At 43.5% G+C, this 27455-nt stretch overlaps 1 protein-coding gene across 7 annotated transcripts in view; it reads right to left on the reverse strand.

Annotated features, from left to right (window-relative positions):
- Nucleotides 1-27455, reverse strand: part of LOC116952791 (contactin-2-like) — a 353699-nt gene that overhangs the window by 227337 nt on the left and 98907 nt on the right. For all 7 annotated transcript variants that reach the window (XM_032972435.2, XM_076074531.1, XM_076074532.1 and 4 more), the window contains exons 3-4: nt 13346-13510; nt 7604-7730 (exon numbers count right to left, since the gene is read on the reverse strand). In XM_032972435.2, the coding sequence (XP_032828326.2) occupies nt 7604-7730; nt 13346-13510 (292 nt within the window). The remainder of the gene's footprint in view (nt 1-7603; nt 7731-13345; nt 13511-27455) is intronic.

Consider the following 27455-nt stretch of genomic DNA (forward strand, 5'->3'; position numbering starts at 1 on the left):
CGCTGGAGGAAGATCTCCCCATGTCATGTAAGTCGTGGGGTGCATTTGACCATACTTCACCATGCTGGTGGAGGAGGGGGCAAGGACTGGTTCAGACATTACTTACCACTGATGTATGCTGCGGTCTTCAATTGAACTCAGCTCGCCGGGTTTAGAGTGCAGTGAAGCAACCCCTGCACTGCAGCTCCCCCCACAAGTCAAATGTACATGAGGTTGCATTTAACCGTGTCTCAGAGTCAAAGGACAGAGTGTCTCGTGCACAAACGGGCGTCGGCCAGTTCCCATGGTGCTGAGCAATGGGAACTGGACTCTCCATGGCAACCACTGCTGACTTCTCATAACTCAGTACTTACTTTAACGACCTAATTTATTTAAGGTGCCCGGCTCTGATTGTGAGTTGGGGACTCTAACCAAGGTGCCGCCCAGCCAACGTTGATCGTGATTGCTCCCAAATTACTGCTGCATCTCCGTTTCATGGGAGATGCAGCTAAGTGGGGCCAAAACGAGTTAAAATCCAAAGCCATTGCATTATTATTCATCTCTCCAAGCTTTCTCGCTGCGCATTACAGGGCCAACAAAGAGATGTCAAAAAGTAAGAGAGGGGTCACTTTGAGAGGTCACTTGGAGTTGGCAGCAGCATGAGCGCACGCACGGTGGGGGTACGGCGCCGTTGGGCGGTCTCAGTGCGGCGGCCGCCCCACACGGCGAGAAGCCCCGGAATCAGCGCTTAAAGGGCAAGGGCGTGGATCACTTCTTGTGATGAAGTTCACACGTTTAAGAGTGGCCTGTGATTGGATGGCAGTGGATATTAAAGTGGCACGACTTTAACTTTTTTTCAGCCTTCTTCCCAGTTGTGTTCCAATTGTTCGGTTGATATCATAAATCAAAGTAGCCATTTGGAAATCTTTCAGAGCGGTGTGTCGCCCCATGTTAGAGAATGGTCCGTGGAAAGCGGTATCACAGAACTGTTTCTGAGATTCCTTCAAGTGACGGTTTCTACCGCACACCCTGCTACAGACACATTTTTGTGGCGTCACTCTCAGAGCTGGAAAATTAGCCACATGAAGTGAAATCCCAAACGTAATGTGATCAGTCTTCTGTGTGCAGTCATCAGTGACCAGACTAAGACCGCCAACTTGCTAAAACCTGGATTCGAGCCCAGGATCTCGGAAGTGGCGGCTCAGCACCCTGGCCACTGAATCACTCGGACACTTCGTTAATTCCTTCCTTCATCATTTTATGGAGATGTCACTGGGCCTGTGTGAACCTTCCTTCTGCACAGCACCATGTGCACAACACACACTATATTAAAGTGGATTAATTTACATAAAAAATACATGAATAAACATGCGACGTTATTACTTATTCAAATAACATTTTGCCTGTGTGTCCACACGTGGAGAACAATGACAGAGTGGTTTGTGCACTGCGCTACAAACCCAGTATGGTCGTGCGCACCAGTGAGAAGCGATATGCGAACCTGTCTTGAGCCTCGCGTAGGTTAAATGGGTACCTGGTGCGATGTGTAAACATCAGCACTGGGGAGATAGAGGCACCTGGGCGTCGCATTGGCCACTCACCCCGTCGTGTGCCGTGGCGGTCTTCATCGAAGCTCTCTAACAGCACATGCATTAACAGTCTGTTGAGGCTATCTGGGGGTGTTCGTCACTGTAGCCATACGTGCTGGGGGAGCTGCTGTAGCATTAGGGCACTGTGCTGTAGTTGTAGTAACCCTGGTGTGATGTATCTGTACTGAGGAGACAATGACAGACATGTGTGTTACTGGCCCCATTACAGTCTTTACGAGCGACGCCAACATTTCTAGGTGGTTGATTCTTTTTCGTGAATGCCTTCCACGCGATACTAAAGCTCCCAAAGCATCCTGGTCAAACCAGGTTTTCCGGTGTCCTGAATAATTCATGAAAAAAGTCGGAATTTTATCCCCGGTTTAAGATATCCAGGTCTCACGCTCGACCGATGGTATGGCCAAAGGGCGGGGCTACCTGAGCAGTGGGTGGGGCTCGTCGAGGAGCCGACAGGGCCAACGTCAGAGAGAGCGAATCCACTCGCTGAGTGGGTGGCGATAGTGCTTGAGTGGGCGTGGCTATGAAAAAGTAGGCTGGGCTCACGAGGTATTGCTGCCAGTTCACCAAGTGTCTCGGTAGACCCTTCTTGAAATCATGTAGTGCTATGATGCACTCACCAAAGTGGGCAGGTGGGGTTTGAATCTGTCCTGGGCTTCTCCTCTGTTGACTCATTAAAATGAATATCCGATGCAGTGTGTAAACATCAGCAATGGGGAGACAAACGCGGCCAGGCGTGGTGCTGACCCCGCCATCCCGTCGTGTCCTATACCACAGCGGTCCCCAACCTTTTTGGCACCAGAGACCGGGTTCATCATTTGGTCTTTCCCCCTTTTCAAACAAGCTTTCCAGCGACGTTTGTTTTTTACTCATTTTGGCTACTAGGGGTTAGCTTGTGGGCTTACCAACACTGTGACTGAGACAAGTGTGCAGTGCGGGAAAGAGGCGCGGATGGAAGTGGTAAATAATAAAATAATGGGCGGTCCACGCGCGGACTCACCGCTCTCACCTCCTGCTGCTGTGCAGCCCGGTTCCTAACAGGCCACGGACCGATACCGGTCCGCGGCCCGGGGGTTGGGGACCCCTGCTATACCACACTTAATAGGTGCTCGCTAACAGCACTCATGAAAAGCAGTCTTTATGCGTATTTTTGTGTTTTGATGCCATTTTCTTGCACTGGTGTACCCATTCGTGCTTTGAGGAACAGACTTTTGGCAAACACTCATACCTGATGATTATTATTATACCATGTGTGCATGTGTCCTTCAAAAGGACGGAGAGATTGGCCAACCGTTTTGTCTGTGCAACAACGTGCGGCGACACTCTGCCAATAAAGCCCGATGAGCACAACGTCCTGAACTGCATCAGTGAGCCCAACAAAAAGTAAATTTTCTGCATTTATGAACATTGCTTGTCTGACTGATTCAGCAAAGATCTAATTACGAAAAAGGGATGGTAGCCAGTAGCCTCCTCCTTAATATGCGTGTGCACGCGTAGATGTGTGTGCGTACAAGCGTGTGGCTCGGGAGCGGTGACAGTGGTTTGTGCACTGCACTGTGAACCTGGCGATTATAAGTTTGATTCCAAGCCATTGCTAACGTCAAGTGGTGAATGATGTAAGGATCAGTCTTTGGGCTCCCTTGGATCGACTCAGTCTTAAATGAATACCTGATGCAATGTGTAAACATCAGCACTGGGGAGATTAATGTGGTTAGGCTTTGGCCACACCATCCCCACATGTGCCATGCCAGTCTTACGAGAAACTCACAAACAGCACTTGCCTCAACAATCTGTAATGCTATTTCAATTATATTTATCTTTTCTGTGAGTGAATGTAAAGAACAATGTAATATCCATAATAATATTGGTCGCGAAAGCCTACGTGTTAAACCGAATGTAATATCCACCACAAAACTGTTTTATGAACCTCATGACTCATGTTCAATACCTGTTCATCAACAACAACCAGATACAATAGTTTTTGGGGCCTGTCCCAAGCCTCTGTCAGAAAGTAATTCAACTTGAGTGGTAATCACCAGCGCTGGGGATGGCAAATGGCAGCGTGGGAGTGGTTCTGGCCACACCAGCCACTCCTAATCCATGCAGGCCTTGGTAGGCGCCCACTCACAGCCCTTACCCCAAACAAATGTTAGAGGCAACGCATGAGTAAATGAATATAGAAGTTGAAACAAAGTAAGTTTTATTTCTACTGATTTAAAAATAAACCCAAAACACTAGTCTTGAGAAATGGCCGTAAATCCAGGAGTGCATTGGGAAACAACGGCATGTGGGATGTCTGGACATTCCCTATTCTATTAAACGGCCTATTTTTAAACATACAGCTGAGTTGCCATCGTGTCCAGAAGTATTCACAGAATAAATAATTTGCTGCTGTGTTGTGTGAACCAATTCATTTGGTTTCAATTTAAGCTAAAGATTCTGCCTCGATGTAAATGGTTATACCAATCACTTGCAAACCAGAGGATTCTCAGCACGACAGTTGAAACAATGGGCCAGGTTTCTTAACCCCCCCGCCCCCCTGCTCTCCACCTCTCCACTCAGCAGTGTATACGGTACACTAATTAGGTGATCAGCAGGTCGCATGTGGTGGAGTAAAGTGTGGGTACTGCCACCTCTTCCAAGATGTTTGGCCAGCATTGAATAGTAGCCTAAAAGAGCCGGTAAAGAGAGGGGGGGTCTCACTTCTGGTCTAACCATAATCCTGACTTCAATTGGCTGGTGCCTGGAATGAGTTGGGCTGCGAGGCAGCACGGCTCCAGGAAAAGTCCAATGGGAATATGCAGAGTCACCCCCGCAGCCTGCTTCAAGGTGCTTGATGTCTCACCTGCTGCACTCATAAAGGAGACCCCCCCCAACCCCCCGATACTCACATCTCTGCACTCGCTCCCGATTCAGCTCCACGTCAACAAGGCTGTCCTCACCGTCTCCAAGACCCTCCATGGACTCGCCCCTGCCGAGCTCTCTGCTCTCATCTCAATCTATCCCCTTTCATGCGCTCACCACTCGAGCAACCAAGGCCTTCTGTCAAAGCCCCCAATCAACCTTTCATCTGTGGGAGATTGCTCTTTCTCCCCTAGCCATCTGTGTTGTCAATTCCCTGCCCCTGTTAAAGTCCAGGCTTAAGACCTTCTCATCTCAGCTGCATTTGAGTGACCGTCTCTTCTAAAAAAAACCCACAGTAGTGTAATATATCCCCCCATTCTCGTGATGCATATGTCCAATTATTTTGTACAGTATATTCAAATGTGGTTGCATTTATCATCTCTATAATCCACATTGTATTGTATCAGTGTTTTCTCCAAAACATACAATTATAATCAGCTTTCAAGGGCCCATGTGCCAACACGTGGTATATCCCTAAGGTGTGACGCACTGCCGTCGCATTACCAATAGGAGGGCGGCAGGGTGGCACAGCAGTGATACTCGTGCCTCACAAGAAGAAACCCCTGGGTTCGATTCCTGACTTGAGCGTTTTTATGTTCTCACCTTCCTCTGAATGGATTTCTCCAATGTCCTTCCATAACTAAAAAAACGATGTCACTGGTATTGGCCAAACATGCAAAAAAAATACCTGCAATTACTCAGTCGGGATTACACACGATAGCCCGCCTACTATGAAAACATGGCAGGACTCTCCTGGAATGAGTCTTGATTGAGTCTTGAGGTTCAAAGAGCCTTTCATAGGAAAACAAGCATAATCATAACAAAAAATAAGCCTATTCCAAACGAAACTGAAGTTAAACAACAAAAACAGGGATGTGCTGACCTTGCAGAAAGGAACGAGCAACCGCATTTATAGCGATCGCCTTTGGAAGCATAACTCGGTTGTCATCATTTATATTGAAGAATCGGGATTAGTTGTTTTTCTTCATGCTTATGACATCCTTAATTAAAATTTGGATTTAAAGCTTTCGTGACTGCAGGGATTCATATTCTTGGTTCTTTCCGTAAAGTCACGTAGAAGGGAAACAATAAAATAACATTGTTTTATATTTTTATCATTTTATTGTTTCCCTTCTACGTGACTTTACCGAAAGAACCAAGAATATGAACCCTTAATTTAGTTTTCATAATATTAAGTACTGCACATAAATAATGTTTGTGTGTGTTGTGTCTGCCTTTGATGGTTTTACTTGTGAAATATTGTCTGTGCTTTGAGAATTGTAATTAATTATAGAGACATTGCAAACATGAAGATGATGAGGCTGATGAAAGGTAGAAATATGTAAAGTATGCATTTTAAAACAACTTACAAGTACTAAGTTACATTGGTGCTTTAGGCCATCCTAAAAGCATGTAATGTTTACAACAGTATTCATGGGAAATGTTGGTTACCTTGCGCACCATCTAGAGCTTATATAATAATTGTAATATAATAAACAAAAAGGTGAGTTGTCAGAATCATCACCAAAGTAAAAAATAAAACTAGTATTCCTTTGACTAACAGGCATTGCAAACCAATGTTAGCAAATAGCAATTGTTTAATTGGTTTTAATCTATCCCAGGCTCATGAGCAGGTTGTGACCTATCAAAGAGATTCTACTGGACAGCCTAGCCTGATATTATCACAAACAACCATCTACAGGCACAGGTGTAGATTGCATTGACCCAGAATTGGATGAGTCGTCCAAGCTGGAAGTAAAACGTATGTTCCTATTGATGGGAACTGGTCTACTGCACCAACGGAGCTATGTGTATCATTTCTACAATGTCTAAATATGTTTATATCTATCCTAGCTGCGTAAAAAAGGATTGCATTAATGATCACAGTTGGTCTCCATGTGCTATGGGCGGTGAAATGTGATACAGTAAAATGGGTTTTCATGCCGATTCTAGTCGTGACTTACCCATCTACTGACCATAGCCACCTCCTGTTAAAAGCAGGCTGCTGCAACAGAGATTTCCTGAACACTGATGAGGGCTGCAACGTTGCTACAGAACACTGCTGAAACACATTGTGCTGACACAGTAAAACTACCAGGCTGTTAGGCCTGACTGCTGATGAGACCCAGAAGTTTGAAATCGATCAAGAGCTTGCTTTCTCAAACAAATGCTGTTGGTTTATATACATGTCTAGAAGTACAGTTGGCCGAAGACCGAACATATTTTATTTTTGTGAGAAGCTCCAGAATATAACTTGATTCATGCGTGTTTTCACCTTGAATAATCCACTACATTGCATAGCAGATTAAATAATCTGAGGATAACAAAATGATTCTGTTCCATTCATACATTCTTTCCCCATGTGTGTGAGGTCACACAAGAAACATTATTTTCACCGACGAGAATATTTCAAGCTCACGCTCTACATTTGACAGCGTTAATCCTATGCCATGTTTGCCATGTGCTTTAAACACACACCTTACTGGCACCTTTTTGTGGACCACACGTACAATATTTGCTCACTTGATCAATTCATGTGCACCACATGGGCCAATGCATTCTATGCGCGCATTGCCGAAGCAGTTTCTCTTTGGCCAGACAGAGGGAGCGATATGGACATGGCACTGACTCGAGACAAGACAGAGTGATGTGTGTATGGGTGGCTTTGGAACTGAATTCAATGGCAGATGAATGATCAGTAGCATCAAGGTTGGCCTCTGTAGAGAAGGCTCGTGGAAGATGCTACTGGGCAGTTTGAAGGCAATTACCCCCCAGCAATAAGAGGACAGAGGGGTGGGGCTCACAACAACGAGCGGAGTTCCAGGCAGCTAATACAACACATAAGAAGCTAGCACAATGGGATGTGCAGGTGGTGCATCTACCAGTCATCTTGAGTCAAACCATAGCACCTGGGTCTGTCCCGATGTCCCCCTTGCGGGAGAGCTTTCAACACTTCACATTGCCTCAAAGTGCAGAGTCCGGCTCAAATTCTGTGCTGACGTCATCACTTCGTGCCGAATGACAGCAACAGCAGCTGCTGATGGTGTAGTGCACGCCGTGCGCGTGCCGTGCATGGCTGTGTGTGTGAGGCGGCGCGGCTGCCACGTGACCGGCACCTGTAGGAGGCGGGCGGGTTGGCTCGGGCGCAGCAGTGCAGTGTGACGGTCCTGTCGGGCTGCTCCTCGAAAAACTCCGTGTCCACCGGCTGCTCTTGGAACACAGGGCCCAGGGGGTAGCCCTTGTCTGCCGTGGCAGGGTGGAGCAAGGGACAGAGACGGACAGAGCAAGCGTCAAAGTGTGACTGTCGGTCGATAGGTCATGTAGATGAGGGCAGGCAGTGTTAATTTTGTCCAAATGTTTAGTTGAATCATAGTCTTAGTCTAGAACTCAGATCACCGGGCTCAAAACACTGCGGCCAACCACTGCACCACCGTTATTAAAATGTCCCTCCCTTGATTACTGCTAATTCTACATAATACACGAGCGTAATATGACTTTGGGACAACCCACCGCCTACACATTCCGCAAGGTGTGACTAACGCCATATCTGCATTTGTCATCAATATGCTAAATTCCTCTGTTGATATGTAAACTCCTTTATCAAGGCTCTCTCCTCTTCCCACCCAGCTTAAAATACGCTGCCAAGCTTAGCAGTGTTCATCAAGACGCTGTCTTTCTGACAGCTCTGTTTCTTCACCTGAGGATGGCTGCTTGCGTTGTGGCCGAAACGTGGAGATAATTGCATTATATTATGTTTGATTTATTATTTCATTATTTCCCTTCTACGTGACTTTACCTAAAGAACCAAGAATATGCATCACCGTAGTTATATCATGTAACAAAAAAAACATTGTCGTAGTATAATTATGGCCTTCATATAACCAGTTCAGGCTCAATGGATTTCAATAATCTTTTTCAGAATGTTCCAGAAGGCAACTAGCGAGGAGGCCGACATATGAAGCGATAACAACCAAAGTTACACTGAAATAGGTCAGCAACCTTCTTCCTGTACTACCCATCGGAGGCCACCTCATAGTCCTGCATGTTGTGAGTCACACACACACACAATGGCATCTGCACATCCAAAAACCCTGGCTCCAAAGCACAGGATTACAACAAACCTACCCTACCACTAAACTTCATTTTTTTTATCAAACCATTGCAAGAGTTAATTTATAATATTGTAATGCGGATCTTAATGTTAGCCTTTTGTGATTTATACGCAGCAGGCAATGGAATGACTATTTTTCAGTTTATCATTACATTCAGTGAGGAATTGGACGGGTGCACATAGCCCAAGCTCGGCCTTGTGAGGAGTGAAAAGGAATAAATATATGCTCCCATAAATGTTTCTAATGGTAATTGCAATGTGTTTTGTCTTATTTTAAACTAAAAATGCATCATTTGAATCAACAATCTGCAGCACAACAGCATATCATTTAATTACAAACAGTGTTACACACCTTAGATGTTACCTTTTCCTCCCAAAAAATATTTTTGTGGAAATGTAATAAAGGCAGGCTGACGTTAATGCAATTTTCCTATGAATGATGAAGAGGCATGCGACTTAAAACCCCCATTCTGAATATTTTATTCAATCTCCATAGCAGAATTCTGAACTCTTCCTCAGAGCAGCACTAAGCCATTTAAAATCACGTGGTATTCACAATGTGATTTTTACCTAATGACTTACATCCCTCTGTCAATACATTGCTGGACGACGGCCTCCTCTCATGCAGGCAGTCTGGGTGCTTGTTTCACTTCATGTTGGGCAGTGCAGGATGGCGAAGGGCAGTCCTTGGGGACAGGATCAAATGTGATCTGCTGCTGGTGTCAGCCATGTCCAGGTATTAAACTTTGTCTTTTTACTGAGGTGTATCTTTCTTGAATAAATTAGCAACTAATTATAATAATTGTCCTCGGTGCCGATCACTCTCGGTTAGATTCCATCACCTCCCTTCGCCATCGCCAGCAGGGGCCAGCTACAAGGTCCCCTGTTGCCTTCGCCACCACCGTGCCTACACTCTCGGCTGTCCCCCGTATCTCTCTTCGCTGCTGTCGCACAGCGCTACAGCTCACAGTGGAACTCTCCTCCTCATCCTCCTCCACAAATCCTCCTCCACAATGGCAGCACGACTCCCGAGCTCCTCCTCCTCTCTACACCAAGCAGCAGGACCATGGAGACCGCTTAGGCGTTGTTTATCCACGGTCGTCCCCTCTGTCTGGAACGTGGCCATCATCCCAATCCACTCAATCCACACCGACTTTCAAGATACATGCCTGGCTTTCGAGTGGCAACGAGCGTGGCACCACACCTCTGAGTCGTGGTCATTTATTTCTGTGAAATATTGTGTGCTTTGTAAATCGCATTATTTACTATTATTAGGGTGAGGCTGTGATGGGCATTATTACAAGACCAGACAATGTTTTTGGTGAGTTGTAACATGTTTGTATTTTCAAAGGTAAAGATCATGATTTTTTCTTAAATCAAATGTTTATCCTGGGTTTCACTCTATCCATCAACAACAAAAACACACTATGATCCATTATTGAACCCTATCATCCATTGGCATTTCATGCTTCTGGGCATTCTACAGGCGTTTTGCACTTAGAAGTGCAAACCAGTAATGTCTGGGAAGAAAGCTACGTTCAGCCGAGATTTATGTCTGGATGACTTGGAAATTTGTCACAGCTCAAGCATTGGAGTCTTGCTCCTCCCGTTTGTTGGTGGCCCTGAGCCAATGGCGAACATTCCACATGTTTTTGGTGATGGCCGGACTCAGCTGGGGGACGTTAATTAAATTAATATCGATGTAGAGATGGGAAGTGTGCAAAAACAAAAGGTTTTAATCAATCTGTTTTAGCTGCTTTGACATCTGGATCAGAAACATGAACATTGACAAAGACTATGGGAAAAAAAAACGCTCAAAAGTGAGGAAATACGAATGGTGAGCTGTGTGCATGGGTTCACACTGAGCGATTGAATGAAGATCATCACATCGATGAGAATGCACGCTCAGCTTAAATGACCCGAGTGACTGCCAAAAACATTAATCGCCATCCCTAGACCCGTCCCCAGAAGGCACGATCGCCAGTGGAAGAGAAGAGCGGTCGAGTGGGGAAATGTTCCTGAGAGGACGTCCACCGTGGAGATGGAGCCATGAGCTTGACTTGTGTGCAGGTGCTGGGTGGAGTGCTGCAATATGGGACTGTGAGTGGTGGTGATGGCTTCGGGAGGTCTTCATCCATCATCGGATTGATCATGGTTGTTGCTGATGATGATGAAGAAGATGACATTCAAATTTTCAACCACTGCTGATCAAAGACAAAATAATTAATGGGTATCATGTCCATTCCAGGATTCAAGTTGATCCTCCCACATTTATAATCGCTACCAAAGCCAATTGCTGCACTGGCTGTGTTTACATCGTTGGGGCTTGGACAGCATTAGCAGTGGATGAACAAAGAGTTGGTTTCACCAGCCATGTTATCTTGTGCGCGTTTATAAGCCATGCATTATGCAATCGTTATTTTGCACTTTAGGTTGTCAAAAGCAGTTGTAGGTTGGTTGCCGAATGCTAAAACTGTTGTTTTCTGAAATCTGCAAGTTTTTTTTCCATTATAATTAAATTGAATGCATTTTGTTTAACTAGGTGACAGACCATTACGTTGCATTAGCTCTGCTCTGCGGAAGACTTCGACAATCATAGATTAAAAAAAAACATGTTTTCCCTTTTTACAACCTGCAGGTAATATGCAGCGTTTAAATATGAATTTCAGGCATAAGCACAAACACACAATGGCTCACTCCCATGAATATAGTTCTACAATGGTATTTGGAAACTGTAGACAGAAATTAATGGGCTTCTCTGAAACTTAATCCTTTCACTATTTAAACTACCTCAGTGCCATGTGAGATAACTACATTGCTCTTCAGCGACTGTTAATTTAGTCAGGTGCCACGGTAGACTGACGTGGGAATTGCTCACCACACCGATATGACCCTGGGAGTGTATGGTATAAGAGCGCAGAAAACACTTTCATCGGTCGACTTAACCCACCATTTCTCCAAAGACAATACAATTTGCAATACTTTTCAAAAAATCAAGTCACAACAGTTACTGTTTTATGGAGAGACTGGTCTTGTCATTTTAATGAAGAATCTCCAATACTTCTGCCACAGGGCCACCAACAGAGATCGGTACAATCCCTTGATCGTTTCAGTGGACACACACTTTTTTTAATCAACTACTGTCCATCCGCTGCAGGATGACAACCTCCCCAAACTTTGTTTTCGTCTTCACCAGAAATTGAACTCGCAGGGTTCATAGGTCGCAGGGTTCATAGCACGGTTCACACTCACCTTTGTGTATATATGTGTGTATATGAGTCTAATAAGAATAAATATATTTGCACAATAGTGTCCGCCAATATAATATTTCTTCATAAAATGTGTTTCATATGCATTCTGGAATGTCAGAATGCCTGTGCCTGTCCAGGATCCCAACACAATTATAGACCATGGAGTGTGTGCGCAAACCGTGTTGAAAGCATGACTGCATGCCCTCTATTTTAGGTGCTGGATTTGGAATTGTGGCACCAATTCAAATCACATTTGGAACTAAAATACCAAGCGTGAATATGAGTAGGTTTTCACACTTGCTGATAACTCCAGCCATATTAAAGTGGGTCCCACTCTCTGTATATTACCAGTATTGCTCTCTGTTTTTTACATTTCCTATCTTGACTTAAAGCTTTCGTGAACCGCTTTTTGTGTTTAGTTTGTTGTCCTTCCCCCATACCTCTGATTAGCATGGTTGACTACGTACGATGCAAAAGAAGTTCAACATACGAACATACACATACATATCAATACTAAGTGACGGTGACGTCACCACGGCGCCTGTGCCAGGCCAGGTGCACTTTTACACATACAGACATACAGACACACATGCATACACATATATACACTTTTTAGAAACATACAATGACAAAGATCCCCCGTATAGCCTGACCAGACTGTTGGGGCAAGTGCTGTTAGCGAGCACCTCTAAAGACCGGCACGACACATAAGGGGGTGGGTGGCCAACACCACGCCCGGCCGCCTTTGTCTCCCCAGTGGCGATGTTTACACACCATACCGGGTACTCATTTGAGGCTGAGTCGACCTAGGGGAGGCCCGGGACCGGAAAAGATAATCGTCACTGGTGTTGGCCGTGACCGGGAATCATGCACATGCATAAATACACAAAGATCCCCCATATAGCCTTAACAGACTGTAGGGGCAAGTGCTGTTAGCGAGCACCTATGAAGGCCGGAACGGTACACGAGGGGGTGGGTGGCCAGCACCACGCCCGACCGCCTTTGTCTCCCTAGTGGCAATGTTTACACACCGCACCAGGTACTCATTTGAGACTGAGTCGACCTAGGGGAGGCCCGGGACCGGTTCAGATAATCGTCACTGGTGTTGGCCGTGAGCGGGAATCGAACCCGGGTCGCCAGGTTCATAGCGCAGCGCGCTAACCGCTACACTATCGCTCCCCACAACATAGATACGCACACACACATACAGACACACATACAGACACACACACATACGTGCGCAAACATACAATAAATGACTGCACAAAAAAACCCATCACATGAAATTTGGGTTCCAGCTTCTACTTTTGCACTGCTCCACTTTATAATTCCCTCCCTATAGTCTCTTCTCTCACGTCCTTACAACATTCGTATAACCTTGCTGAAGTCAAGAAACATACTAACTCTGTTCTATTACAACCGTGACCGTGCTTCTTAGTTGCTGGCCGCTTTGCGTTTTGTCCCTGTGCGTGCGTGGTGGGGGGAGGCCCTCTCACCGGTGGGGTGTCCCGTGCCGTTGTCGCAGGGAGAGGACTGGTGTTGCTGTGGCCGAGAGGCGCGATGCGCGTGGGCGTGAGTGTGGTGGGACGCAGAGTGGCTGGCTTGGTGGTTGCGGTGCACGCGCCGACTGTGCCCAGCGTCACTCTCCCCTGCCACTTTCACTGCCGGGAAAGAAGACATCCATGTTACTCTACATGTATATTGATGAAGACACCCGTGTTACTCTACATGTATACTGAAGAAGACATTCGTGTTACTCTACAAGTATATTGATGAAGACACCCGTGTTACTCTACATGTATACTGAAGAAGACATTCGTGTTACTCTACATGTATATTGATGATGACATCCATGTCACTCTACATGTATATTGAAGACACCCGTGTTACAATACATGTATACTGAAGAAGGCATGTGTTACTCTATATGTATATTGATGAAGACATCAATGAGAATAGGTTTTCCACTTTTTTTCTGGCAACAAAACAGGTGTTAGGATGTTAAAACACCAAACTGAAACCTTTGACAAGGAATCATGTCTGCATTAACCGCAATACTTGTGGTCAGAATGCAGACAATAAACATTATCTGGTGTTTTAACATCTTAACACCTGCTTTGTTGCCAGAAAAAAGGGGAAAACCTATTCTCATATTTTGGTTCTGGCAAAGGAGGTCCCATGATGTAGAAGACATCCGTGTTACTCTACATGTATACTGAAGATGACATCCATGTTACACTACATGTATATTGATCAAGACATCCATGTTACTATACATGTATATTGATGAAGACATCCGTGTTACTCTACATGTATATTGATGAAGACATCCGTGTTACTCTACATGTATATTGATGAAGACATCCGTGTTACTCTACATGTATATTGATCAAGACATCCGTGTTACTATACATGTATATTGATGAAGACATCCGTGTTACTCTACATGTATATTGATGAAGACATCCGTGTTACTCTACATGTATATTGATGAAGACATCCGTGTTACTCTACATGTATATTGATCAAGACATCCGTGTTACTCTACATGTATATTGATGAAGACATCCATGTTACTATACATGTATACTGAAGATGACATCCGTGTTACTCTACATGTATATTGAAGACACCCGTGTTACTATACAGTGAGGGAAAACAGTATTTGATCCCCTGCTGATTTTGTACGTTTGCCCACTGACAAAGAAATGATCAGTCTATAATGTTAAGGGTAGGTTTATTTGAGCAGTGAGAGACATAATAACAACAAAAAAATCCAGAAAAACGCATGTCAAAAATGTTATAAATTGATTTGCATTTTAATGAGGGAAATAAGTATTTGACCCCACTGCAAAACATGACTTAGTACTTGGTGGCAAAACCCTTCTTGGCAATCACAGAGGTCAGACGTTTATTATAGTTGGCCACCAAGTTTGCACACATCTCAGGAGGGATTTTGTCCCACTCCTCTTTGCAGATCTTCTCCAAGTCATTAAGGTTTCGAGGCTGACGTTTGGCAACTCGAACCTTCAGCTCCCTCCACAGATTTTATGTGGGATTAAGGTCGGGAGACTGGCTAGGTCACTCCAGGACCTCAATGTGCTTCTTCTTGAGCCAATCCTTTGTTTGGGTCATTATGCTGGAATACCCATCCACGACCCATTTTCAATGCCTTGGCTGAGGGAAGGAGGTTCTCACCCAAGATTTGACGGTACATGGCCCCGTCCATCGTCCCTTTGATGCGGTGAAGTTGTCCTGTCCCCTTAGCAGAAAAACACCCCCAAAGCATAATGTTTCCACCTCCATGTTTGACGGTGGTGATGGTGTTTTTGGGGTCATAGGCAGCATTCCTCCTCCTCCAAACACGGCGAGTTGAGTTGATGCCAAACAGCTCCATTTTGATCTCATCTGACCACAACACTTTCACCAAGTTGTCCTCTGAATCATTCAGATGTTCATTGGCAAACTTCATTCGGGCATGTATATGTGCTTTCTTGAGCAGGGGGACCTTGCAGGCGCTGCAGGATTTCAGTCCTTCACGGCGTAGTGTGTTACCAATTGTTTTCTTGGTGACTATGGTCCCAGCTGCTTTGAGATCATTGTCAAGATCCTCCCGTATAGTTCTGGGCTAATTCCTCACCGTTCTCATGATCATTGCAACTCCACAAGGTGAGATCTTGCATGGAACTCCAGGCCGAGGGAGATTGACAGTTCTTTTGTGTTTCTTCCATTTGCGAATAATCGCACCAACTGTTGTCACCTTCTCACCAACCTGCTTGGCAATGGTCTTGTAGCCCATTCCAGCCTAGTGTTGGTCTACAATCTTGTCCCTGACATCTTTGGAGAGCTCTTTGGTCTTGGCCATGGTGGAGAGTTTGGAATCTGATTGATTGATTGCTTCTGTAGACAGGTGTCTTTTATACAGGTAACAAACTGAGATTAGGATCACTCCCTTTAAGAGTGTGCTCCTAATCTCAGCTCGTTACCTGTATATAAGACACTTGGGAGCGATAAATCTTTCTGATTGAGAGGGGGTCAAGTATTTATTTCCCTGATCAAAATGCAAATCAAATTAAAACATTTTTGACATGCGTTTTTCTGGAGTTTTTTGTTGTTATTCTGTCTCTCAGTGTTAAAAAAAAACCTACGATTAAAATTATATACTGATCATTTCTTTTTCAGTGGGCAAACGTAGAAAATCAGCACGGGATCAAATACTTTTTCCCTCACTGTACATGTATATTGATGAAGACATCCATGTTACACTACATGTATATTGATGAAGACATCCATGTTACTATACATGTATATTGATGAAGACATCCATGTTACTATACATGTATATTTATGAAGACATCCGTGTTACTCTACATGTATATTGATGATGACATCCATGTTACTCTACATGTATATTGATGAAGACATCCATGTTACTATACATGTATACTGAAGATGACATCCGTGTTACTCTACATGTATATTGAAGACACCCGTGTTACTATACAGTGAGGGAAAACAGTATTTGATCCCCTGCTGATTTTGTACGTTTGCCCACTGACAAAGAAATGATCAGTCTATAATGTTAATGGTAGGTTTATTTGAGCAGTGAGAGACATAATAACAACAAAAAAATCCAGAAAAACGCACGTCAAAAATGTTATAAATTAATTTGCATTTTAATGAGGGAAATAAGTATTTAACCCCTCTGCAAAACATGACTTAGTACTTGGTGGCAAAACCCTTCTTGGCAATCACAGAGGTCAGACATTTATTATAGTTGGCCACCAAGTTTGCACACATCTCAGGAGGGATTTTGTCCCACTCCTCTTTGCAGATCTTCTCCAAGTCATTAAGGTTTCGAGGCTGACGTTTGGCAACTCGAACCTTCAGCTCCCTCCACAGATTTTATATGGGATTAAGGTCGGGAGACTGGCTAGGTCACTCCAGGACCTCAATGTGCTTCTTCTTGAGACACTCCTTTGTTGCCTTGGCCGTGTGTTTTGGGTCATAGTCATGCTGGAATACCCATCCACGACCCATTTTCAATGCCCTGGCTGAGGGAAGGAGGTTCTCACCCAAGATTTGACGGTACATGGCCCCGTCCATCGTCCCTTTGATGCGGTGAAGTTGTCCTGTCCCCTTAGCAGAAAAATACCCCCAAAGCATAATGTTTCCACCTCCATGTTTGACGGTGGTGATGGTGTTTTTGGGGTCATAGGCAGCATTCCTCCTCCTCCAAACACGGCGAGTTGAGTTGATGCCAAAGAGCTCCATTTTGGTCTCATCTGACCACAACACTTTCACCAAGTTGTCCTCTGAATCATTCAGATGTTCATTGGCAAACTTCATTCGGGCATGTATATGTGCTTTTTTGAGCAGGGGGACCTTGCAGGCGCTGCAGGATTTCAGTCCTTCACGGCGTAGTGTGTTACCAATTGTTTTCTTGGTGACTATGGTCCCAGCTGCTTTGAGATCATTGTCAAGATCCTCCCGTATAGTTCTGGGCTGATTCCTTACCGTTCTCATGATCATTGCAACTCCACAAGGTGAGATCTTGCATGGAACCCCAGGCTGAGGGAGATTGACAGTTCTTTTGTGTTTCTTCCATTTGCGAATAATCGCACCAACTGTTGTCACCTTCTCACCAAGCTGCTTGGCAATGGTCTTGTAGCCCATTCCAGCCTTGTGTAGGTCTACAATCTTGTCCCTGACATCCTTGGAGAGCTCTTTGGTCTTGGCCATGGTGGAGAGTTTGGAATCTGATTTATTGATTACTTCTGTAGACAGGTGTCTTTTATACAGGTAACAAACTGAGATTAGGATCACTCCCTTTAAGAGTGTGCTCCTAATCTCAGCTCGTTACCTGTATATAAGACACTTGCGAGCGATACATTTTTCTGATGAGAGGGGGTCAAATATTTATTTCCCTGATCAAAATGCAAATCAAATTATAACATTTTTGACATGCGTTTTTCTGGATTTTTTAGTTGTTATTCTGTCTCTCACTGTTAAAAAAACCTACCATTAAAATTACATACTGATCATTTCTTTTTCAGTGGGCAAATGTACAAAATCAGCAGGGGATCAAATACTTTTTTCCCTCACTGTACATGTATATTGATGTGTTACACTACATGTATATTGATGAAGACATCCATGTTACTATACATGTATATTTATGAAGACATCCGTGTTACTCTACATGTATATTGATGATGACATCCATGTTACTCTACATGTATATTGATGATGACATCCATGCCACTCTACATGTATGTTGATGAAGACATCCATGTTACTCTACATGTCCATTGAAGATGACATCCGTGTTACTCTACATGTATATTGATGATGACATCCGTGTTACTATACATGTATATTGATGATGACATCCATGTTACTCTACATGAATGTTGATGATGACATCCGTGTTACTCTACATGTATATTGATGATGACATCCGTGTTACTATACATGTATATTGATGACTACATCTATGTTACTCTACATGTATATTGATGAAGACATCCGTGTTACTCTACATGTATATTGATGATGACATCCGTGTTACTATACATGTATATTGATGACATCCATGTTACTCTACATGTATATTGATGATGACATCCGTGTTACTCTACATGTGTAATGATGAAGACATCCGTGTTACTCTACATGTATATTGATGATGACATCCGTGTTACACTACATGTATGATGATGAAGACATCCCTGTTACTCTACATGTATATTGATGATGACATCCGTGTTACTCTACATGTATATTGATGATGACATCCATGTTACTCTACATGTATAATGATGAAGACATCCATGTTACTCTACATGTATATTGATGATGACATCCGTGTTACTCTACATGTATATTGATTATGACATCCATGTTACTCTACATGTCCATTGAAGATGACATCCGTGTTACTATACATGTATCTTGAAGAAGACATCCGTGTTACTCTACATGTATATTGATGACGACATCTATGTTACTCTACATGTATATTGATGAAGACATCCGTGTTACTCTACATGTATAATGATGATGACATCCATGTTACTCTACATATATATTGATGATGACATCCATGTTACTCTACATATATATTGATGATGACATCCATGTTACTCTACATGTATATTGATGATGACATCCATGTTACTATACATGTATATTGATGATGACATCCATGTTACTATACATGTATATTGATGATGACATCCATGTTACTCTACATGTATATTGATGAAGACATCCGTGTTACTCTACATGTATATTGATGAAGACATCCGTGTTACTCTACATGTATATTGATGATGACATCCATGTTCCTCTACATGTATGTTGATGAAGACACCCGTGTTACTCTACATGTATATTGATAAAGACATCCATGTTACTCTACATGTATATTGAATAACACCATTCATTATGGAACCAACAGTAAACCACTGGAGTCTGCACTCCTTCAACAGAGGAAGAGAAAAACGACACAAACTCTCTCCGAAAGCTCTCTCGTTTGGGCGAGCAGACCTCAACATTGGCATTTAGCTCCTGAACATATTGCCATGTGCATGAGTATAATAATAATTATATTCTAATTTTATATATCTAAGTTAAAATTACGTATTATTCTTTGGTTCTTTTGGTAAAGTCACGTATATAGAAAAATAATAATGAAAATAAAGTGAATAAAAATAATACAAATAAAATAAAAAAACAAATCACTAATGTAAACTGTAGCCTGGTTCTAAATCAGAGTGAGTGTACTGGCAGTCTATAATGTAGACTGTAGCCTGATTATTAAGTTTGTTGAGTGTACTGGCAGTCTATAATGTAGACGGTAGCAATGGTTATTAAGCTGGGTGAATGTACTGGCAGTCTATAATGTAGACTGTCGCCTGGTTCTAACCTGAATAACATAAAATAAAATAATAAAAACAAAAACCACGACGTTTCGATCGCAACACAAGCGGTCGTCATCAGGAAAAGGGGGGTTAGCCTCAAAAGGCAAACTGTTTATAAAGGTTTAGAGATAGGCATAGCCGAAGTGTGTCAGAAGCATGGGCGGGGCAGCGAATGTTAATGTAGGAAACAACTAATGCTAATGTAGGAAACAACTAAACTACTAAGCAGTTAGTGGATGACTAATGTTTAGCGAGGATAGCCTCGCTGAGTCTTAAGACTCCCAATTTCGTCATTTCTAGATAATATTTCAGCATCGGGATCTTTGGACAATGTCAGTGAAAGGATGAAGCAAAGTCCATCTGGAACTCCTTGTCAGCAGAGCCTCTCATCGAGCCAAGCAGCAGCTCTGGAAGACTGTGACGCAAGCTACTCGATTAGTTACCACGCACCTCCTTGTAGCCCCCTTACTTCTCAATTGTCCGTTGTGTTCCGCCACATTAAAATTGTTTATTCACTTTAATTACGAAAGGTGTTTGGCCTAATTTAGTGGAAAACCAAAGGATCACATCAAATAGTGAGGGGCCAAGTAGCGTATAAGAAGTGGTTTCCCCACCGACCCGTGTGGACTTGGAAGCGCGATAGCCTGCACCTGTGGTGTTCTCCATACATTTATTTAGGAGCGATTGACCAAACATAAAAATACAAGCTCCTTCTGCAAATGTTTTTTTAACTCGTTGAGGCGTTGCTGGTTAAAGCACACTGCTGTGATTATAAGGCATATTCGGTGATAATTTGGCTGCGACCACTGCCTAGATTTGATCCCAGGCCTACCGCAGCGGTGGCCCAGCGCTCCCACAGATGCATTGGATCCTTCTGCCACATATACACCTTTGTCTGTGCGACGATATCCTCTTTTCAACATATCTTGATTTGACGTGGAAATTACACGATTTACGGCTTGTAAATTTGAAGCTAGAATGGCTATGAATAGGCATAGCCATCACAATGTGACAAAATATCACATGGTGATGGCACAGAGTTGGCTGCCAGAAGTATACTCGTGAACAGTCCACACGTTTCAAATGCACACTTGTCAGTAGAGCCTGTGCAGTAAGATATGCAGTGAGGGAAAAAAAGTATTTGACCCCTTGCTTATTTTGTACGTTTGCCCACTGACAAAGAAATGATCAGTCTATAATTTTAATGGTAGATTTATTTGAACAGTGAGAGACAGAATAACAACAAAATCAGAAAAAAGCATGTCAAAAATGTTATGAATTGATGTGCATTTTAATGAGGGAAATAAGTATTTGACCCCTCTGCAAAACATGACTTAGTACTTGGTAGCAAAACCCTTGTTGGCAATCACAGAGGTCAGACGTTTCTTGTAGTTGGCCACCAGGTTTGCACACATCTCAGGAGGGATTTTGTCCCACTCCTCTTTGCAGATCTTCTCCAAGTCATTAAGGTTTCGAGGCTGACGTTTGGCAACTCGAACTTTCAGCTCCCTCCACAGATTTTCTATAGGATTAAGGTCTGGAGACTGGCTAGGCCACTCCAGGACCTTAATGTGCTTCTTCTTGAGCCACTCCTTTGTTGCCTTGGCCGTGTGTTTTGGGTCATTTTCATGATGGAATACCCATCCACGACCCATTTTCAATGCCCTGGCTGAGGGAAGGAGGTTCTCACCCAAGATTTGACGATACATGGCCCCGTCCATCGTCCCTTTGATGCGAATCATTCAGATGTTCATTGGCAAACTTCAGTCGGGCATGTATATGTGCTTTCTTGAGCAGGGGGACCTTGCGGGTGCTGCAAGATTGCAGTCCTTCACGGCGTAGTGTGTTACCAATTGTTTTCTTGGTGACTATGGTCCCAGCTGCCTTGAGATCACTGACAAGATCATCCCGTGTAGTTCTGGGCTGATTCCTCACCGTTCTCATGATCATTGCAACTCCACGAGGTGAGATCTTGCATGCAGCCCCAGGCCGAGGGAGATTGACAGTTATTTTGTGTTTCTTCCATTTGCGAATAATCACACCAACTGTTGTCACCTTTTCACCAAGCTGCTTGGCAATGGTCTTGTAGCCCATTGCAGCCTTGTGTAGGTCTACAATCTTGTCCCTGACATCCTTGGAGAGCTATTTGGTCTTGGCCATGGTGGAGAGTTTGGAATCTGATTGATTGATTGCTTCTGTGGACAGGTGTCTTTTATACAGGTAACAAGCTGAGATTAGGAGCACTCCCTTTAAGAGTGTGCTCCTAATCTCAGCTTGTTACCTGTATAAAAGAGAGTGTGCTCCTAATCTCAGCTTGTTACCTGTATAAAAGACACCTGGGAGCCAGAAATCTTTCTGATTGAGAGGGGGTCAAATACTTATTTGCCTCATTAAAATGCAAATAAATTTATAACATTTGAAACTGACGCCATCCAGACTGCCACTCTACGCCCGACCTTATGAAAGAGGTACGTGGATGACACCTTTGTCATCTGGCCACATGGCCAGCCTGGTCTAGACCAATTCTGCGACCACATCAATTCCATACACCCAGCCATCAGATTTACCATGGAGGTCGAAAAAGATGGCAAACTACCCTTTTTGGATGTCTTAATTAAAAGGAGACATGATGGTTCAATGAGCCACTCTGTCTACAGGAAAGCTACCCATACAGATGCTTACTTGAAACCGGATTCCCACCACCATCCATCCCAGAAGAACTCCCTCATCAAGACTCTATACCATAGAGCCCAATGCATTTCCGACCAGGAACACATTACCAGTGAACTCAAGCACGTACGCCAGGCTCTCAGGGCTAATGGTTACTCCGACTACACAATCCGCAAAGCCATCACTCCAGTCATGAAGAAGGATCCTCTTGTGGAGCCACTCAAAACCATCACCTTACCCTACATTGCAGGGGTCACTAAAAAGATCTCCAAAATCCTGAATAAACACAAGATCCAGGTCTGATTCAACACAGTACATAAAATCCGTGATCTAGTTCCATCTGTAAAAGATGCTGTTCCCGACATACAGTACCCGGGCGTTTACAAACTAAAGTGCCTCTGTGGTAGTCGCTACATTGGAGAAACCAAACGACATATCTCGGACCGCATCCGCGAACATAAAGCAGACTTGAAACACGGTAGAAGGAACTCCTCTGCCGTGGCAGATCACTGTTATAATTCAGTGGGCTCACATGACATTGACTTCTCCAAGACGGAGGTTCTTTGCAAACCAACCGGCTACCATGAGAGATTCGTTCATGAGGCCATTCACATATACAAGCACAGAGACAATTTCAACCGAGAAGATGGATTCTGGCTTAGTAACCATTGGAAAGATGTCTTATACCATTTCCGTTCTTAATTAATTGTATTCTACGATGACCTTCAGACCGCAGCTCTTTCGCTGGCATTGACTCTTAATACCTCTCACACCACGGTTAATGGTGTGGTTTACAACATGGAGTATAACAGCGCCTCGCAGCTGTCTCTCTCCCCCTCCTCTGTTCCGACCATGGATGAACTCGTCTGTCTGAACGGGCCCGTAGCTATCCGTGTTGCTAAAGTTGAGGGTAAGAACCCACCCATTTTTTCGCCATATAGTATTGTGATATATAACGACTTATTGTTGGTAGCTTAGCTGTTTGGAGAATATATAGACTTTATTGATAACATTGAGGTAATTTATATTTTAGTTTTTTATTGGTTCACTATGTAGTATTCATTATATATTGTAGTGTATACCCAGTTACTGTGAATAGCTCAGATGTGTAGGCCTTGACTTCAACATAGCCATTTCTGTGACCAGTCACAAGCTAATCACTCAGCCATTTCAATACTAAATTCTATGCTAATTCCTTTGTCAAGGCGCTTTGTTTTCTTCTCACACAGCTTAAAGGTCGCGATCTGAGCGTGGCTTTTTCACTCCAGCGCTGTCCTCCAGACAGTCTCGTCCCTTCACCTGATGAAGGCCGCTTGTGTTGTGGCCGAAACGTCGTGAGAATATTATTGTGTTATTTTATTTTATCTATTTATTATTTTATTCTCATTCTACGTGACTTTACCGAAAGAACCAAAGAAGATGATCATTTCTTTGTCAGTGGGCAAACGTACAAAATCAGCAGGGGATCAAATACTTTTTTCCCTCACTGTACAAACTATTAAAATAAGCAGATGAAAATCTCAAACAATTACACCCCACTCAGCGCATGTTTCACGTGGAAACCTGCCAATCGACGAACTGTGGTGCACCCATGTATACTGCTGGTTGGACGGAGGTGGGCTGATTTCAGAAACCTGCACCATTGTTTTAATGGTTGCTACAGAACATGGATTCCAACTGGCAACCTCTGGATTGCAATTCCAGCCGTGCTAACCATCACACCACTGTGGCGGCATCCTCATATAACTGTATGTGATGGTACAAAAACCTGCACAATATGACCAGCGTGGGAGGTATTCATACAAAACGGTACGGCAGGCATGACACCCGTAGCGCTGTCCTCCTGCCAGTCTGCAGTCAACGAACTACATCCAAACTGACAGCTGTTGGAGCCTTATGTATGCAGTATAAGGCTTCCACTGACGTACAACCCAAAGGCGGGATGGCACGTATTTAATGCTGCCGGCTATGGTAGAGTGGGCAAGCTGGCTCAGAGAGAATGTGGCGGCACAGAATCGACAGGAGCACTGTTTTTAAAGGGCATCTGCTCAATATATTAATGAATGAATTGAGCTATCAATAACCTTGATGTCAAACCAGGCAAGAGCCCAATGACATGACATGCTTCTCCCTAAGCAAGAAAGACCTGCAACAGAGTAAGGTGGCTGTAACGTTGTGAATGAGCAACAATGTTAAATATACAAAACTAAGCAAACATGTGTCGGTGTGTGCAATGTAAAACTGTGACTATCATTAGGTGTCCAGTTACTTATTGGGTTTCCATTAACAGTTGAGTATTTCCATGCCCAATCTATCAAATATAGTCAAGTCAAGCTAATGTTTATTACACATGTGGCACCATTCTGACACAAATCTGCCACTCAAAGCACCAAATCACTAAACCACTGAACCATGGCTCAAACAATGCTGGAAGAAGCTGATTTGTATTTTTAAAACCATTCAATGCTTAATGCGCCACATTTAGCTTTTGATAGAAAGCTTCTGTGACTACCTCTCGGTTGTCTCAATCCTTCAACCCTTGGTATCCAGCATCAGTAAAAAGTTCAGTTCAGTTAATTTATTTGGAGGTATAGCCCTGTGAGCCATGCGGCTCTTGAATCGGGTGCAACCACAACAAACAAAAACACGAACAAGAAACATCTTAAAGTGACTACGCGCAAACAAAAAATTCCAGGAAAAAACAGCAAAGTCTTCCACATAAAGCACCGTATATCAATGCTGTGTGCAAAAATCCCAGTGGGATGCAAGTCAAACAATAGCAACCATAAGACAATGTAGATTAAAGTTATCAGTCTAACTCTGTACTACAACAAACAAATATGGCTAAACCATAACGTTTTCGAAATCACAAAAATAAATCTTTAAAAACTGACTCTGTCGCCTCCACACGAAGCTCCTCCCGTGGTGGATAAGTAATAAGACGCAGAATCTACTAAAAAATCTGGCAGAGCACTGCATCACCTCATGTTAGAGAACAGTCCACAGAATATTGCACAGAAGTACTTCTGAAATCTCTTTAATCGACCTCGTATCTCTTCAATCGACCGGGTGAAGACAATGATCACACAGCACGAGAGAACCAGGTTTAGTCACGGGTGGCTGCCTAGCTTCAAACTCAGGAGCTCAGCTATGCCAGTTCAGTGCTCTGACCTCTGAGCCACCCGGCCATCTTGAGTAATGGAAATTTTAATGTAAATAAGATAATTATACATTTTCAATGAATAAAGGTCATATAAGACTGGTATGGTACACGGTGGGTGGGTATGGCCATGAGGCTCGGCCGACTCGCGATGTACTTATTTCAGAGGTGGTTGACATCGGGAAGACCCAGAGCAGGTTCAGATACCACTTGCCGCTGATGTTCATGGCGAGGAATTGAACTGTTTGCCTGGATGGTCGCACAGTGAGCCGTCTACTATGCCACCACTACCCACATATTTAAACAAGTGCCGATTGTAAATGGATACATGTCTGTTCAATTCCCAATGTAACAATTTTTCTGCCCAGTAAAACCTTGGTAATTTAGATTTTATCTCAAATTTAAGCAGTGCCATGTGCTCAGAGCAAACTGTAATTTTGTACGAAAACGTCTTTCTGCTGTCATTGAAATTAATCCTGTCACAAAATCTGCCTCCATACCTTGGCACCCACATTTACTAGAAACTTATTTTCTCTGAGATGCAATTGTGTCTGGAACTCTTTCCCCATCTCATTACTGCCACCCAAGGCAATTTAGTGTGATCTGAAATGCTGCTGTCATTTGTCCAATAGATAGGGACTCCAACATTGAACTGTTTTACTGTAGAAGCGGTGAACTTCCCACTATTTATGCAGCACTTACACTTCACTTTCATCACAATATTACGTTCCAGGTCAGATATATATTTTAAAAAAATCAAGGAACTTGCTTATGGGGTTAATATTTCTAGTTGCAAGACAATATGAAGGACCGTGATAGGTACTGTAGATATTAGTGGCCAGTGACTGCTGAATATCAGCTCTCAGCTATGCCGACAGCTTCATCATTGCTTGGTAATTATTGTAATTCTAGTGATGGTTGATAAGCACTGGCTCTGGACCTGTTACCCCTTTTCTACTGGCACATTCAACCAAAAGACAGAAGAATAAATATTAACTTATTTAATGTATTACCCACAATGCTTAAAATAACGTACAATGAGTTTTTACACAAATCTACAATATTGCTTTTAAGAAGTTTCACCTAAATCACGAAATATGCACACGTTATAAGTTGTATTTATTATTGTTATTAACTTGCTAAACCTGAGAACTCAATTCTATCACGGGTGTCTGGAACCCAGATTCAAGTGCAAGTGTTGAGGGCTACCAACTGAGCGCCGTGACCTGCGCGTCTTCCGGTTGCCTCTGCATGTGTTTTTATATTGCAGACCACACAGCCGCTGGCCAACATTATAGTTTATGGGAATTCCCATTATATCTTATTGCTGCTGCAATGTCCGCAGTGGCAGGTCGTGCAGTGCACTCCAAGTGCTGCGCCGTGACGCGCGATGTCTGCACGCTTGTTCCACGACACATGTGCTCGCTCTGACGTGCACAGCTGACATTTGAGTAGGAACTGTCCGAAAAAATATATATTGTGGCAGGAACTATCCACCGCTAGAGTGCTAGCTATTGGTAAACAGATGTACACAGTCATCTGTATCAGCTAAATACAAAACTTATCAACGAGAGCTTACAAACATAGCGCAGAGAATGCTTATTTTAAATGGGCTTTGAATGTTCTATCTGGCATTGATTTTAGCTGAATCACTTAAGGTGTAACTAAACCTGGGGGTGCCACCTCTGTGAACCTCTTAAATAGCACGAAGTTACTGTCACGGTCGACACGTGATCAATAGTCGCTGGAAGCGGGCCAGTCTGAATTTTTGGATATGTCACGAAGGAATCCACGGTGAACCTGGAGTTGTGAGACCAACAACTCAAATTGAATCACAGGGTCCCACGGGCA

This window comes from Petromyzon marinus, chromosome 48, assembly GCF_048934315.1.
Source record: "Petromyzon marinus isolate PM22_M1 ecotype Great Lakes invasive population chromosome 48, UKy_Petmar_22M1.pri1.0, whole genome shotgun sequence".
Taxonomy (NCBI): Eukaryota; Metazoa; Chordata; class Hyperoartia; order Petromyzontiformes; family Petromyzontidae; genus Petromyzon; species Petromyzon marinus.